Source organism: Lipophrys pholis (assembly GCF_963383615.2).
Source record: "Lipophrys pholis genome assembly, chromosome: 2".
Classification (NCBI taxonomy): Eukaryota; Metazoa; Chordata; class Actinopteri; order Blenniiformes; family Blenniidae; genus Lipophrys; species Lipophrys pholis.
In genome coordinates this window covers 7,557,333-7,573,898 of record NC_137636.1, presented here as the reverse complement: position 1 = coordinate 7,573,898, position 16,566 = coordinate 7,557,333, and the positions used below count along the sequence as shown (strand labels likewise).

Here is a 16,566-nt window from a genome sequence, read left to right as displayed (position 1 = left end):
GGGCCGGGGTCGGGCCCGCTGGGGCGGGATGGGGGGGCTGGGCGTCGGGCCCCGGCTGGGCTGTCGACTGGGGGGAGGTTGGGGGCGGGTTGTCCGGGCCCTGGGGGTGCGGGGCCTCCCCCTTCCCGGTGGGGGTGCCCGCTGCGGCGCTGGGGGTGGGTCCTCCCTCTGGCCCCCTCCCCCGGTGGGGCGGGTTGGCCCCTGCTGCCGCGCTCCGGGTCTGCCTCATTCCCGGATTGGGGGGAGCGGGGTACGGGGGGGGCTCCGGGTTCTGGATGGACGGTTAACTGAGAGTGACCTCCAGGGCCTGATAGGGGTGTGCGTGTGCGTGTGAGTTGGGGTGTGTGAGTTGGGGTGTGTGGGTTGGGGTGTGTGGGTTGGGGTGTGGGGCTGTGTGGAGTGGGCGAATGAGGGGGGGTGCCCTGGCCACTGGCCTCCGGCTGGGCTCGCACTGGGCCCTGCGGGTCTCGGACTCTGCTGTCTGGCCGTTGGGTGGGGTGGGGGCTCCCTGCCCGGGTCCCCTTGCGGCGCCTTGTTTGGGGGGGTGTGGCCCCCCTGGTCCTAGGCCGGCCGCTCGGGGGGTGGGGTGGGGCAGCGCGGGGGGTCCAGCTGGGCCAAGGTCCTAGCGACGGGGGGACCCCCTCCCTCAGAACCCTCCCTGCCTTACCTCACCTTATATTACCCCACAATAGGGAAGAGTGGGGCGGTGCCTAGGTGGGGGGTCCAGGCTACTTAATTGCGGTCTGGGTCCTCCCCCGACTTTGCACCACCCACAATTTTAACCACACTTAGTCATGCAGGGTCTTGAGGGGGTAAGCCGCTTTCGGGGTTCTGCCGCTTGTCAGCGGTAGAACGCCCGGGCCCCGTTACCCCCCAATTTTAAACCGCACCATAGACACACACATCGCATCCACCTTTTCAAAACACAAAAACACACCCTTACATACATCCAACACACATATAGGGCAGGGGAAGGGCGGGAGACGTGGCTCCCCCCAGCACCTCCCGCTGGGGTCCCGCCCTGGCCCGGGGTGAGTGCGGCTGGAGTACGGGGGGCGCGCTCCCTCGGGCGCGGCGCTTGTGGGGGGGCTGGGGTGCGGTGCTCCTTCTCCACTTGCTGTTGGATTGGTGGAGGTTGGGATACCGCGGTGGCCGGGAGGGGGCCCGGCCGGCGGCCTGAGGGTGCGAGAGTCATCACTCCCCCCCCCGTTCCGTGTGTGTGTGTGTGTGTGTGTGTGTGTGTGGGGGTGTGGGGGTGTGTGGGTGTGCGGGGTGGGTCATGGGTTGGGTTTCCCAATCAAGACCCGGGGGGAGGGGTTATGGGGCGGGTGGATTATGAGGCTCCTGGGGGTGTAGAGTTGACTGTTCTCCGACCGGGGCCTGCGCCGGGCTTCGCTTTCCTGGGTCTGGGGGCGGGGCTGGTCCGGGGCGCGGCGGCTGGGGCCGTCTCTGCCTTACCGGGTTGGGGGGGGCGGTGGGTGGGCCTGTTCCCGGGGGTGCGGTGGGACTCGCCGCCGGGGTTGGGGGGGCTCTCGGCCCGCTCGGCCCGGGGGCCCTGCTCCGGCCTTTTCTCGGCTTGGCGGCTTGGGTCGGGGCCTGGGGCCCTGTGCCCTTTGTCCTTCTCTTGTGGGCCCCTCTTGCCTGGGGGGGATTCCTCTCTGCATTCTCCGTCGGGTGCTTTTTGGGCGGGGGCGGGGCTCTCTGGGGTGGTTCGCTGGGGTCTCCCCGGGCCTGGGGGGCTTCTGTCTGCCGGGGTGGCGGTGTCCGGGCGCGGTGGCCTCGGACCCCGGGGTGTCACCACGGGTCCCCCCACACCAGTTCCGGCCACACCCAGTGGACAAGCCACACACACTCACATACACGCACACACACACACACACACTTTCACTCCTCACGAAAGGTGCTTCTGAAGTTGCTTGTTGTCTGTCATCATTTGCTCAAACTTTAAAAATCATGTTCCTCTTTTGTTGTTGCCTCTTTGTTATTTCATGTTCCTGCTTCACGTTACTGTCTAGATAGAGCTGCTCAGGCTGGTTAAATCTAGGAAATCATCTTACTGTCTAGATAGAGCTGCTCAGGCTGGTTCAATCTAATAACAGTTGGAAAGTATTTGGATGAGTGTGATTATTGCAAATAATATATGTAGCACAACAAGGACATTGTATGTTATCCCCTTCCCCCCACCCCCCTCCCCCCTCCCCCCTCGACTTTCTTCTCTCTCTTCTCTTCTCTCTCTCTTTGTGCGTTCCCCCCCGGTCGTGTACGGCAGCCATGCCAGCTTCTGACGGAGAAGGCAACAGGAGGAGACTCCAGGTCTCTCCCTGTTGCAAGACCAAAAACTGTTCTGACTCCGAAGGCTCTCAATCACATCATATTGTTGGCCCAAGCTGCCGAACAGGACAAGGGCAAAAGAAAAAAAAAAAAAAAAAAAAAAAAAAGGAAAAAACTTGTTTCGGTTTTTCTTTTGAAAAGCAGGAAAGAAACTTTTTTTTTTTTTAGGTTTTTTTTTAGTTTAACCGAGTTCAGCTTCAACTCTAATGAGACACTGGATTTTTGTTTTAAATGATAGCACCTTCTTCTTCTATTTAGTCATTGTGGCATTGAAAACAGTAACCCCCCCCCCCCCCCCCCCCAAAAAAACACTTTAAAAGGAGGAGTAAGGCACAAAAGAAAGACTTGTTTTCTCAAATGATCAAATGGCTTTACTAATTAAACAGATTTAGCAGGGTTGTGTCATAATCCAAAAAGCACCATCAACCTTTTGAACCTCAAAACACAAGACCTACAGAGTTACCGTGAAATGTACTGAGCCGCAACACCAAGGCTCATAAACAAACAGCAGGATTTCAAAATCACTTCTTTCGAGTCAGCCGGTGACGCCAGCACATGAAAGATATGATCCCCGTGATGTTTGCCTGTTAAAAGCTGAGATACTCAATTTTGAAACTCGGCGCAGCTGTGAATGGCATTTCCATTTCAACACAACAAGGAACAACAGCCTCGTCTGGAGAATCTATGAATATGCATAACTTTTTTTAAGATCAACAAAAGATACAATTAATTCCTTTTTCAGTAAGGTAAATCAGGACAAGTCACTCGGTGAGAATAAAAATGGGCCATGATTAAAGAAGATAATGATTTTCTGGCATGGTGTTATGCATTTGCTGACAGATTTCCAAAGTGTCTCGGTTTACACAGCTAAAGTTCCCCAATGTGCTCATCTCCAATGTGCTGATAGCCAACAAGTATTTGGTGTCTGCAAACAATCAGCTAATATTAGAAATGTGAATCATGCAGATATGTAATCCTGAGAGTGGAAGTTGTGCTTCCTAATGACAACCATGATTCTGTGATTCACAGATTTTTTTGTGGTTTATCAGAAGTGGCTTCGCCCTGGAAAAAATTTCCATGACTAATACTGACAAGACTAACACCAAGATGTCTTCCATATTTATGCAGCAGATAAAGTTTTGGGATATTTTACCTGTCTGGGACTCTGCACTCTGCACCCGTTCACTGGATTTATCACTCTGCACAGACAGAGGAGAAAAACACATTGATGTGATTCAGCAAAAGAAATGTTCTCTTTATTTCATTGTAAATTGTGAAAACAAGAAACACATCTCACCTTATTATTATCATTTAAAGGCCTGTTGATAGACACATAGTGTCTGATTTTTCTGTAAATGGCAAAAAAAAAAAGCATTAGTGATCTTAGAAAAAAATGGCACCATTGCTCATTCCATATAATTAATAGTGTTAACATTCACAAATTAAAGAGGAAAATAACAACAAGAATGCAATGATTTGCAATACATCTGAGAACAAATATCAAATGTTGAAAGTGTCTCATTTTGAACTGGGTGGCAGCAGCAGGTTTCCGAAAAGTTGGGACAGATGACATTTAAAAAGAAAATACCCAAAGGGAAATGTTTGCAAATAATTTTGTCAGTTGGCAATAAATAACACGACTGTGTCAAAACATTGTGAAATGGGTGAAGCGTCACCAATCTGCATGAAGAAATACTGAGAAAAGTTGTTAAATTTAAGCAAACTAATCCAACCAAAACGCAGAAGACAGTTTGAAGATCGCACCATCTGCAGAACTTGGTGTAACTAAATGATTCAGGCAATCTGAAAATCTGTACACATGGGGAGAAAGCTGAAGTCCAAAGTTAGATGCTTGTGATCTCCAGGCCCTCGGGCAGCACTGCATTAAGAAACAGGCAAGAGTCTGTCATGGAAACCACTGCATGGGCTTAGGAACACTTTCAGAAACCGACGTCTGCAGAACACACTTCACAGCATGAGAGCCACATGCAAGTTAAAGTTATATCAAACAACACAAGAAGTCGATTGTGAAACAATCAAAAAGCACTACTGTCTCTGTCTGGGACAAAGTTCATTTAAAAAAAATAAAAAATAAAAAAATGGGACAAAATGTCAAACGGTTCAATTGCATATGTGTGGTTATCGCACATCTAGAAGTTACCTATTGATGCTGAAATGTAAATAAAGGTCTTAGTAAGATGAACCATAATGCATTGCAATGGCATAACTCCACACGGGATGAGTCCGGGTGCAGAATTGGACTCACAGTCCAGACCTTTCACCAGCAAAAAAAATTAAAACTCAAACAAAAAAACGGTCAAGGACTGAAGGTAGAACAATAAGTTCACACACTATTGCTACACGAAGAGGAGGAGATGCTACAAAATAGCAAACATGTTCCTGTCCCAACCTGCTTAACATTGGCCGCTCCCACCAACTTCAAAATTAGCCGATATTTTGCATGTAATGTCAAAGATGTGATTTGAAGCCCATGTGCCAAGAAGAATAAAATGTGAGGTTATGGAATTCTCTCATGGGTGCGTCCTGTTATATTTACATTTTACACACTGAACCCTATAGGGAAAAGGACTGTATTTACCGGGAAGATAAGGTTCTGCATGAGCAACAATTCAACGTAATGTTACTCACCCTCCCTGTCCAATTACAGGTGTGATCTTCACATTTTGCTGAATGCTGTCTCCATTCTTCTTTTTGGCATAATAAATCCCCTGCCACTCCTGGAACAAAGGAACGAAGTGCACAAAGCATACGTACACTGTAACATATCTATCCGTGTCTTATTTGAACAATGATCACAAATGCAGTTGTGGACTAAAAAGATGTGATGTCCTGAAAATGTGTTTCGCAGGGCAGTGTTTGTGCAACAAGTTGAGTGGGGAGGTTGTTCAAAGCATTTCAGACGGCGGCAACTTTGCTTTAATGGCTAGAGGGAGCGCTCCTGGAGTCCAGTGCGTTTGTTTCATGCCCCCCCACCTGCAGACCGCTTTAGCAGCTTAAAAAGACCCTTCCTGCTGTTTGCCTGTCTGGAACTGACCTTCGCTCTCTGTGTAGTAAGATTACAACACAGCCATCAACCGCCGTTTTTATACACATGAAAAAGAGCTGCTGGACGGCCGGTGGTGCCGGCCCACGGAACACGTGGAGGCACGCACATGCACACAAAGGCAGCAGCCCAGAGTGAGCCGATTGTGAGACAATCTTATACCATGTAAACTAAGTTATATGTCAAACCTATACAATGCAACAACTAAGCCATCACAAGTAGATGGTCATTCATTTTGCGAGGAAATTAAACCCCAGAATAAACACAAAACAATGCTCACAGTTTACATATATGATAAGACGGTTATAATGAAAGCATATTACCTTTCCTTTCCGTATGCAGGAGTTTATTGTTTCAAGGAGATCAGGCTTATTCTTCTCACTCTTAGGCACTTCTATTATTTCCTTCCCTATTAGCTCGCCTTGTTGGTAGCCCATTATGGACTCATAGGCAGGATTCACATACTGCGGAAGGAGAAGCAACAACACTGTTCAGGTTTCATCGGATCATGTGATCTAGTTTTTACAAAATCTGCTCCGATTTCAGTGATTCTTCTGACTTGAATCTTAGCAAGCAAACGAAACATTGCACATGAGTTGCTTATTTCATGAAGGTCAAATAAAAGTATTTTGATTCAACTATATGGTGATAACAAAAGCTCCAGTGTGTTGGGTAAAGACTATAACTCCTATTTATGAGAGCTGAAATCCCAACACCGATAACAATACTAAAATAGGAGAAAGGGAAAGAATATTACATTAAAGGAGGATAGGAACAAGACAACGGCCGATCACATTGAAAACAATGGAAAGAAAACCCACCTGAATTATTTGATCTTCAGAAGTGATCTCTATGGCCTCTTGGCTTTGTTCTAGAGCTGTGAAAATAGCATTGCCAGCCCTGGAACAGAGAAAGAAAAAGAGCAACACCAAAAAATATTATTTAAATTTGTTTAACAATGCAACAGGCATTGAATAGTACACTTATTTAGGAGTATTTACTCTTGAGGTACTCTCAGTGTAAGAGGGGCAAATAAATATCTGTGATGCTGGAAATGGGGGGATTCTGGACTTTCTAAGCAATCAAATCATAAATCATAATTAACATCTTTTGGGATCCATAAACAATATAAAGCTTTAAAACAGGAGAGCTCGTAGGAGATTTTTATTGCGAAAGTGAGGTCGGTCAGTTCTTATAAATATACAGGCCTGTACAATTGCAACACGATCTTTCAGAAATGGCAACACGATTGTGACTAATGCAGAATTGACCTCCAGCATGGCTCACCTCAGTTTGAACTGTGCCCGCACTTCTCCATGCTCCAACTGTAGCAGCTCATTGTAGCAGGCCATCATATTGGCATTTTCCACATATCTCTGAGGGTCACAGCAACACAGCGACATCAAAGACTAGAACGTTGCTGTGATTCATGCATTAGTAGCTCAATGAAGACAAAAAAAAAAAAAAGGCTTTAGGGTCCAGATGCCTGCTTTTACAATGAGTGGTGACAAAAGGGATATGAAATATATCAATAGGACAAACATATTTACGCAACATGTTGCTCACCCTATTAAAGCCGGCATTGATCAGCGGCATCACAGAAGCCTCTTCTCTGTCTGGCCTTAAAAAGTGAACACATGTTAGCAGTGACACGTTGACATGACAAACGCTTGTTTGGAGAGCATCAGAGGGTCGCTGTATATAACAGACTGCAGACCCACAGGCCTCCATAAGCTAGTCATTTTAAATACTTCTTATCACTTGAACAGAGAGGAAAAGATCAGAGAAAAGAAAAGGTGGAATAACGTACCTTTTCACAACAGCGACTATCACAGTGTTTTCTGAAGAGTTGACCGCTCTAATTGACCTAAATGTAAACAGAGGGAGCCTTTTAGCGAGCGAGCAGGCTGGTGGAAAAGCCCATGGCATCAAATCAATGTATTTTTCAGTTTTTTCACGCTCCGATTCTCCCAGGCAGGCAGAACCCACTGGTGGAGCTCTGTGAGCAGGCCGAGGCCTCTGAAAGAATGCAGTGTACAGGGCCACTCATCCGCCTGTGGTTTTCCCCAGCCAGCGGTCATAAAGGCCCTTTAGTTCCCCGCCGGAGCCTGTGCGTGTACTCTGAACATATGGATTGGCCAAAATGAATAGGGTTAACATACATGCTGGGCAAGGCAAATGAATGTTTGTAAATGTGTTTTTGGTTTGGGCAGAGGCTAAAGATAGAGAGAAGTATGGGCAGGCTCTGCTCATTTCTCAGCGACGTGACTTCACTAGGTAGCGCACGCTGGAAGCCGGGGAGCCGAGAGAGAGCCGGCCCCACAGAACGTTACCATAAGTCCTGTAAATAAGAAAGAACTGGTGCCATAATTGGTTGTGTTGGGCTCATCTGGTCTGAATTCATTCTCTAGACTTAAAATACAGGGAGTGACATGGTTCAAATTCAGTTCAATGGTGTTCCCAAAGTCTAAATCCATAACAGCAGGACGGTCCATCGGCAGGTCGGTGTAACCCCACAAACATTGAAATTTTATGAATATATTCCCAGGCACAGACATTTTCAAGGTCCAAGTACAATGAAATATGTGAGCCATAACAGAAAGGTTCAAAACATTGCTTGAAGTAATGAAAATATAGTAAAGTAAAAGTAATTAAATACATACTGCTGACATCTTAACTGTACCAAACACATTTTTACTTAGTTATGAGGATTGTGCAGCTTGAACGTTTGGTGAAAGTCCGTAACAAAATAATTTTATGTTACCTCACATAAGCTGTCAATGGAGCATTTATTATAGACAGTTTATGTAAATTTTATAACTATTTCAAAGTTTGTGGGGAACAAACAGAAATGGTCTTTGACAACCTTTGTAAACATCTTTGTATATTTTGAACCCTTGTTTTTCTATTTCTTAACCTTTCGGCTGCAGTGAATTTCTTCCGCGTGGGGCGAATAAAGTTCTATCATATCTCGTGGCACATATACGGGTCTAAAGTTAAGATGAGCAGGTTCCCACGTAAATATGAAAGATTCAATCTGAGGTCACAAAAATTCAGTAACAGTGACCGTCTGTATAGGCAACAAAAACACCTGAATTCTACACGCAGGAGCATTGACAGAATCCCCACTTCTAATAATTACTGGATAATTCACCACGTGACAAGGCCGCAGAGGTACATCGGACAAATAAAAGTCAAAGCGTGAAGCAATGGATTGATGACGAGCGAGCTTGCTTACCGGCATAGTGCTTCAGCGTCAAAGTGTCTGGAATGTCTGTGGTCAATGATGACGAGGTCATGATGCTTCTCCAAGAAGCATTCAAGAGCCGACTCGGGTGTTCGCGCCATGCTGCACCTGAAGTTGGCCTTCTCACATGCCCAACAGAAGCCATTACTCTGACTATCCTCTTTGGCAAAAACTAAAAGTACCTGGAAAAAAAAAAAAAAAGAAAAAAAAAGGATTTATTTAAAAGAGTAATTCATATAATTATGCGACATCTCACGATTTCTCTTAATATTTCTTTAAACACACACAAAAAAGGAATTTAGAAAGCTTTCAAGGACACGGTAAATTTGCAAGCTTCAGTTAGACATTCAAAACAGCCTACATACTATCTGTTTCATTGAAATCACAGTTCTATTTAAGCCCCAACACAGGAGGGTCTCTTCCTGAGTGAAGACTAGGAGTGTTTACCAAATCATGATATAAAGAAAGAAACTGCTTAAAGTTTCATGGCTGAATTTCACTTGGGTTAATCTTAAGATCCATCAATCAGTCGATGTTCCTGAACTGCAAAGAAAGTAAATTACTTTGCCATTTGTTTAGAAAGTAATATCAAACAATAAAAAAAAAATATGAAAGAATATTCACAGGTTGATTGTTTTCCCGCGTGAAGTTGCTGCATTGCTTACAAGATTCAGGAAATATTCATTGTACAGTGTGAGAAAGCACAAATTGATCAAGCTAATATCTCGCTGTCATCGAATTATGGCTACTGGCGTAAGTCATCACAGACAGCACGACCCACTCTATTCTGCAGGATTCAGTAAGACGGGGTTTTGACGCGTCAGCGTCACAACAGCCCGAAACACGTCAGGACATCATTGCATTTGCGCTCATTTTGCGCCTTGCTTGCTAATCAACCTGCAGTGTCACCTCGGGCCTCTGGAGGACGGACGCCGATTGATCAGGCTCAGCTGGAACCGGAGTGCGTCAGAGGTTTTATTGTCCGCTACTGTGATCCATGACACAATTAGTGGAGGTGGCCTTGACTGGCTGCGGTCCCTCCCACCCATCTGCCAAGGCTGTGGCCGAAAGTGCTGCTGCCACCATCAAACCAGCCATTCAGAGCGCGCTCTCTCACTCTCACTCTCTCTCTGCCATACTTTCATATAAACTCTTACTTGCGTAAATACTGGACCAGAGGCTTAGGCCCGCCCACAAGAGCAATGCTGCACTAAGAGTAGATTCATGAGTCACTCTCTCAAACAGACGTCATTCTCCAACTGTTGGCAGGGAGCAGAATTAACGTAAAGAAAAGGAAGCTTGTTCGGCAGCTTTAAGTTTGCATCACACCTGAAAGGTTGCGTTAGGGCACAAAGACCCGACTCTGTTGAAAGCTACAACTCCGGTCCTTCCCTACAATGAGGGCACAGAGGATTGGTTGTTTTGACAGTTGTCTATTTGATTCATGCCGACAATTGCTGAGGCTTTAATTCGGTACCCAAAAGGCAGCCTGAAGCACGAAGCCGTCAGCCCCCTCCATGTCATGAGGAGGTGTTGCTAATGCGAACCATATTCCACCAAGGAACAGTTTCCCTACAAGCAGCAATAAGTGTCCGGGTCATAAATACATCACCTCCGAGTCCTGCAGCTATGTTCGGTACGCTCGGGGAATTAGATCAGAATTCCACATTGGGATGTTGGTTGAAAAGTCAACATTCCCGCAGCGGTGGAGGAGCAGGGGTAATATAGCCCGAGATAAGGTCTTTTCAGATGCCTCTGCCGGGACTAGACAGATACGCCCGGCTCAGTAATAACACACCCAGTCACAACAGACGAAAAAAATATCTCAAAGGACATTCGAGCAAAAATGTTTCTGAAGTGAGGATACACTGTTATCCAAAGAAACAGATGGAGAAGGCAGAGAAAGTGGCAGAGAGACAAAGTGAACAAGAGGGAAATTATAAAAAAAAAAAAAAGTTTGAAGGGGATAGTGAGTATTTTGGCAGGCTCTGATCATTCTGCCTAGAAAACATCGTCGAAAACAGAGGCCCCGGCCAGATCCTGTGAACCGCGAGAAAAGAGGAGGAGCAGCGGGGAGGAGGGCATGACAGCATGACAGGATCAGCTGTGAGTGACAAAAACAGGAAGGGGATATCTCTCTGCCTCGTTTTCCTACTGCGGTGTTACTGGAGTGTATCTGACAATGAAGCAAGAGTCTGGGAGCGCTCATACATGGCATTAAATTACAGGACTTACAATGACCCACTCGGAGTCACATCACAAGTAATAACGTTTGGCAGCTGAATTTTATTCTTGGCTGTACAATTGATGTGCCAGTAACATTTATTCATGATTAATTATTAAAAAAAAAAAAGTTAATTCTGAAGTCAAAATATTATTTTGTCCAAGTAACGTCCAAATTAAAACGGAGTTAAATATATTCAAATTAAAAAAAAAAGCACAGAATTCTCATGCGGTCAACCAGCAAATGTTTCACATGAAAAGTTAATAATAAATTGTAGAAACCAATAATTAGTTTTCAGCTGTTTAAGGGGCTTGAGTCTGGATTGGGCCTTGTTCTCCCCGTGTGTGCAACGCCAGTTGTTGACTCTAAATTGCCTGTAACTGAGTGTGTGGTTGGACGGGTACAGAAGGTGTTTAGATGGGAAGTCCAGCATTCGACTGACTAATTGGTGGATTTCTGCCGATCTTCGCGCGACTGAGTTGTCGGCATACCGACATCCCCACCTGGATATAAGGAGTCATCACCCATTGGTACTGGTAGTGCCAGTAAAACCAATTTGAATCCATTCATCTCAGTTTAACATTTGCAGTATGAGAACACCACATTTGCAACGTTTGACCTGCCATTCGTTCTGGGCTCTGCCAATCACTGGTGTGCCTGGATGTTCCCAGCTGGGCTTTCCAGTGATTGAGAGTAAGGGGGTGGGGACGGAACTTTTCTAAAAAGTTTAATTAAAAAAAAGGGGGGGGGGGTGTGTGTGCTGTCCAAGTGTTTTATTATTGGCTGGTTTAAGTTCGGGGAGACTTGAAGCTCTTCAACCTTCTAAACTCAGCGTCTATTCGTGTACATTTTAAAAACCTGTATAAAATCCAGAAAAAGCCGGTTTTTCCACATTTTCACACGACAGCAGAAGCGTCGCATGCCAAAGGGACAAGCACAAACTGTATAATGAACCATTGAACGTCACTGAATGTCCTGTCTGCAGTGACGAGACCGGTCCATGGGTCCTCTGTGCAGCTCTTCCATAACGCCATTGTTCATTATGGTATGTTCTTGGTCATAAATGTTTGGTCTTGTTGCCTTGACAACCCAAGGCTACATTGCACACAATGTGTCCATTAACAGTTTTTTTTCCCTTCCCTCTTCTCTTCTTTGCAGCAAAACCCCTTTTTAATCTCTTAAAGAGGCGTGGCATTGTTGAGAAATTTAAGATTAGTTCTCTCTGCAAACACAAGGAGGTGACACACTGCAATGCCAATCCTAGAAAAATGCTACCAAATATTGACGGTCACACTGAGTTTAGCTCTTCAGCTCAGCTAAAAGCCTCTGGATGACATGGACGTTTCCCCGGAGCGTCGCTGCTGTTCTGTGGAAACCCTTCAGGCACATGAGCATCCATCATTCTGATGTTTGGAATTGTTTATACGATACCTGAAGTGGGTCTTTAAATAACTTCATTGGTCCAAATTGCACCTCTGTTAATGTGGTCTGAAAGATAACAAGAAGAAAACAATGATTAGGAAAAAACAGAACCAAACATCTCATACGAGTGATATTACGTCTTATTTATTCTTATTTGAAGTGCATGTGTATTAAAAACCACGGCCTCAAGAGAAAAACAACAAAATCAATCAGGAGTTTTGTTCAATTAAGAAATCTAACATAAACAAAATTAGAAAAACGATGAATCGATAAAGACACCTTCATACAATTGTGTGTAGCGTATTCCATTAGCTCAAAAACACACCTATTGTGATGACTATCGGTAACATTTTTATCTACTTTAAACGTGAATAGAACAAAAATGAATGGTGGTGCAAACAAGTGCTGCCAACCTGAAACACACCTCCCATATAAAAAGTAGAATTTAGGCATGTTTTACTGACGAGGTCTTCTCAGGCTTTCATATCTAAAGTTTCATATAATTTCAGGAGGCATGCCCAAAGAAGCAGAGCTCAAACAATCAGCAGGACAGACAAAATAAAAACTCATTAAGTATGAAACTCACACAATTAACTCAAAGTTCACACTCGCATGTTTACCATTTATTATTATGCATATTGTTCTGCATTTTCAAAAAAGTGCAATTGCTTTATGTACCCGTTTATATTTTTCAAAGAATTGTTGCTATACTATTTTTATACAAAATTTGAACTTTTTTCTGTTTATCTGTGGCGTGGAGCAAGTCTGATTGCAACCGACTATGTTTTCTTGTTTTATGGCAATGACAAAGTTTTCTGATTCGGATGTTGTCGTCAGTGGCTGATGTCTGAGCAATAAATGAGATTTGTGATGGGTGCGAGAGGCTTCTACATTGAAAGTAAAAGTTAGAGTCAAGAATGCACTTGAAGCACCTGAAATCCCCACAAATTGCAACCAAGAGTACTCACAACATTAAGTAAATTCACCAGACTTATTAAAAAAACAAAAACACTGATCATAACGTTTATGAATAAAGACACAACTGACAACAATACGATAAATTTCAATTGTAGAATAGAAGACCTGCATCTATTCAGGAGACACTACTGAATAATTCAAAAATAAAGTTTGGAAAAAAAGACAATATAGTTCACTCTACCCACTACATGCGACTCGTCTTTAGACTAAATGTGATTAACTTTAACATTCTAATCCATCTACGTTCTGACAAATATCCCTTACAGGATTATATTCGAATCCTGGCTGTACATTTACACAAAATATTTGACAACCAATCTGTAGACTCCTCAAGTGAGTTTGTATAATTGGACAAAAGTAAAACATTGAAGTACATTATATTTCATTTATATTAGATAATATATTGTAAAGCACTCTGGGAAAAAAAGTTTTAAAAATTTCAATTGTCATTTCAATGATTATTCAATATTTCTTTCATCGTGTTCTTTCAGCAGGTAATTCATTTTTTTATTGTTGAATGTGGTGTCAAGTTACAAAGTTCATTTATTCAGAAACTGCTCAGAAGTACTGTTTTATGGTAATTAAACTTTATATTTTCAGGCTACATTAACACCATTAGTATGAAAGCCGACATTGTCATTTTTACTTTGTATAAATACTTTAATACTATTAAATAATACAAATTTACAAACTGCTCCACAAATCTTTCACAAACTGAGCTCTTCCTTTGTCATATTAACAACATATATCTTTTAATATACATCATCTTCAGGCCAATTGATACATAGATTAAATGTGTATATTTTCCCACTGAAGGATTCATATACACCTCCATCTACTCTTGTGATTTGTTATTCCGTGGTACAGCAGAGTTGGAATAAAATAATAATAATTTAAAAAAACCCTACCGATTTCACACGGTCCAGTTTTCAACTCATTACACTTTCTTTACATGAGAGTACTCTTTTTTTTTTTTCTGTCTGCAAATAATTTAGCTTCCTTCCTGCTAAATGGAACCCAGCTCAGGGGTTAGTAACCATAGCAACCAAGCCCCTTGCGGACCGCCATCCCTCTAGATTTCCTCGTCTCCGTAAACAATCTACACATGTGAGGAGGAATACAGAGAGGAATTTCAGAGCGTGCCGGGCTGCACTAAATCACTTCTTGCTAAATTGTAAGCCTTTTGAAAAGCTCCATGAAACAACAAAGAGTGGAGAGAAAAAAAAAAAAAAAAGCTGATTAGCCCTCGGTTGTAGCCAAATTGACGTCATCATGACACTGGGTCGTTTGTTGGAGCTGTCCACAAACACGGAGTATGGAATCAGGATAGCTACAAGCTGATGCTCTCTGATCATCTGATCTTTCCCAGACACGAGGACCCGGTCGCATGACAGCCTCATGTGCACAGGAGGGAAAGTGTGTGTGTGTGTGTGTGTGTGTGTGTGTGTGTGTGTGTGTGTGTGTGTGTACACAACGGGGACCAACATGGAAATGCCACAGACTTGTACTCTTCCAAGAGGGTTTCACTAAGTAAGACCCAGTTTTCCTCTTGTCAGATTTCATTTCAATAATTCTGACCACGTGTGTCAAAGCAGATAACTCCGTCTTCAGCTTTATTAATTCCGAGTAGAGATTCAAAACCACTTATTTATTTTTCCCCCCGCAGAGGTGAAACGAAACATTCCCTCTTCTGTGCACGACTGCTGGATAAATGTCACAGATGGCTGTCGCACAGGAATAAACCACACATTGAAAAAAAAATTTAAAATAAGAAAAATAGGAGAAGAAGCATGTTTCCACTGTGATGCCGTGTGTTGAGGAAGTCCTTGAGGTCAGGGCCTCGACGTTCAGAGCTCGGATTCAAAGCCTCCAGCTAGCCGAGGCCTAGCGCGAGCGGCACACACACACACACACACACAGAGCACTCCATCCGCCGAGACTTCCCTCTCTAACCGACAGTGACACGAACCAATGCAACTGCAGCTGGGGTTGTGCAACTCCAACAGCCACACACACACACACACACACACACACACACACACACACACACACACACACACACACACACACACACACACACACACACACACACACACACACACACACACACACACACACACACACACACACACACACACACACACACACACACACACACACACACACACACACACACACACACACACACACACACACACACACACACACACACACACACACACACACACACACACACACACACACACACACACACACGAACGAACGAGTCTGCCAGCATCTTCGAGTGACATAGTCCTCTTGTACAGTAACACACAAACACACACCGCAATGAATCATTCAGTCAAGCATTTGCATCCCGCAAACATCATGCTGGCATTCAACCAGGGGCAAACAAAGCAGGCGAAGTGAGTGAGCATGTAGGCCAGGCAGGCGAGCGGCGCGAACATGGTGTGTATGCCTACGTAATTCATGTCCTGCCCCCCCGCTATATGCATTGTACCAGTCACGTTGGGATTTGTGTGCGTGTGTGTTGACAAAATAAGTTTGCAGAGTGTGTGTGTGTGTGTGTGTGTGGGGGGGGGGGGGGGGGGGGGGGGGTCCAGCACTTTCACACCCACTGGCAATTAGTCAGATTTCACCTCAAAGGCTTTTTTTTGGTGTGTGTTTGTTCTTTTTTGGGACAGCGGGAGAACACCGTGTTGCAAAGAGAAAACCCTGCATGTACAGGCAAAACATACACTGTGAAAAACAGTGCTCACCATTACACTACTGTATTATTATTAAATGTACCTCTATCAAATCAAATACCTTCATAGTTTTGGTTGCATCACAGTTTTGAGCCCGTCAGACATCTGATGGCTTCACCGACTGAAAATGCTTTTACTATTAGAAAAAAAAACAAAAAAACAACAACAACCTGCATTTGACTGATTTGCCAACTAATTTACTCCCATGAAGTGTACAAATCAAATATGTGCAGTAGTGCATTAACATGCTGTACACGTTCATACAACCCAATGAATGGATGAACAAGTGTCGACCCAGATCACCCGCCACTGCAGGACGATGGAAATCACAACCTTTTCTTTCACGTCAGCCTTTTTTTTTTCCCCCAAATGGTTTCAGTTATTAAACAAAATTCCAGCGGCTCACTCTACAGATCTTCGCTTCATATTTTGCAGATTTCCATCTCCACAACAAAAACACGCCACAACGCCCTCATTTGGAGCAGCGTAGCCAAGCTGATGACAAACCGAGCGCAAGAAACATTTTTAGTTTCTGGACAATCACAAGCACATC

General features: G+C 44.3%; 1 protein-coding gene across 4 annotated transcripts in view; it reads right to left on the bottom strand.

Moving 5' to 3' along the window:
- The window catches only part of pde8a (phosphodiesterase 8A), a 55,464-nt gene that overhangs the window by 20,760 nt on the left and 18,138 nt on the right, over positions 1–16,566 (bottom strand). For all 4 annotated transcript variants that reach the window (XM_080458411.1, XM_080458408.1, XM_080458409.1 and 1 more), the window contains exons 2-11: positions 12,298–12,354; positions 8,634–8,824; positions 7,206–7,262; positions 6,962–7,016; positions 6,683–6,771; positions 6,217–6,295; positions 5,719–5,859; positions 4,981–5,069; positions 3,629–3,680; positions 3,485–3,530 (exon numbers count right to left, since the gene is read on the bottom strand). In XM_080458411.1, the coding sequence (XP_080314537.1) occupies positions 3,485–3,530; positions 3,629–3,680; positions 4,981–5,069; positions 5,719–5,859; positions 6,217–6,295; positions 6,683–6,771; positions 6,962–7,016; positions 7,206–7,262; positions 8,634–8,824; positions 12,298–12,324 (826 nt within the window). In that variant the 5' untranslated portion in view covers positions 12,325–12,354. The remainder of the gene's footprint in view (positions 1–3,484; positions 3,531–3,628; positions 3,681–4,980; positions 5,070–5,718; positions 5,860–6,216; positions 6,296–6,682; positions 6,772–6,961; positions 7,017–7,205; positions 7,263–8,633; positions 8,825–12,297; positions 12,355–16,566) is intronic.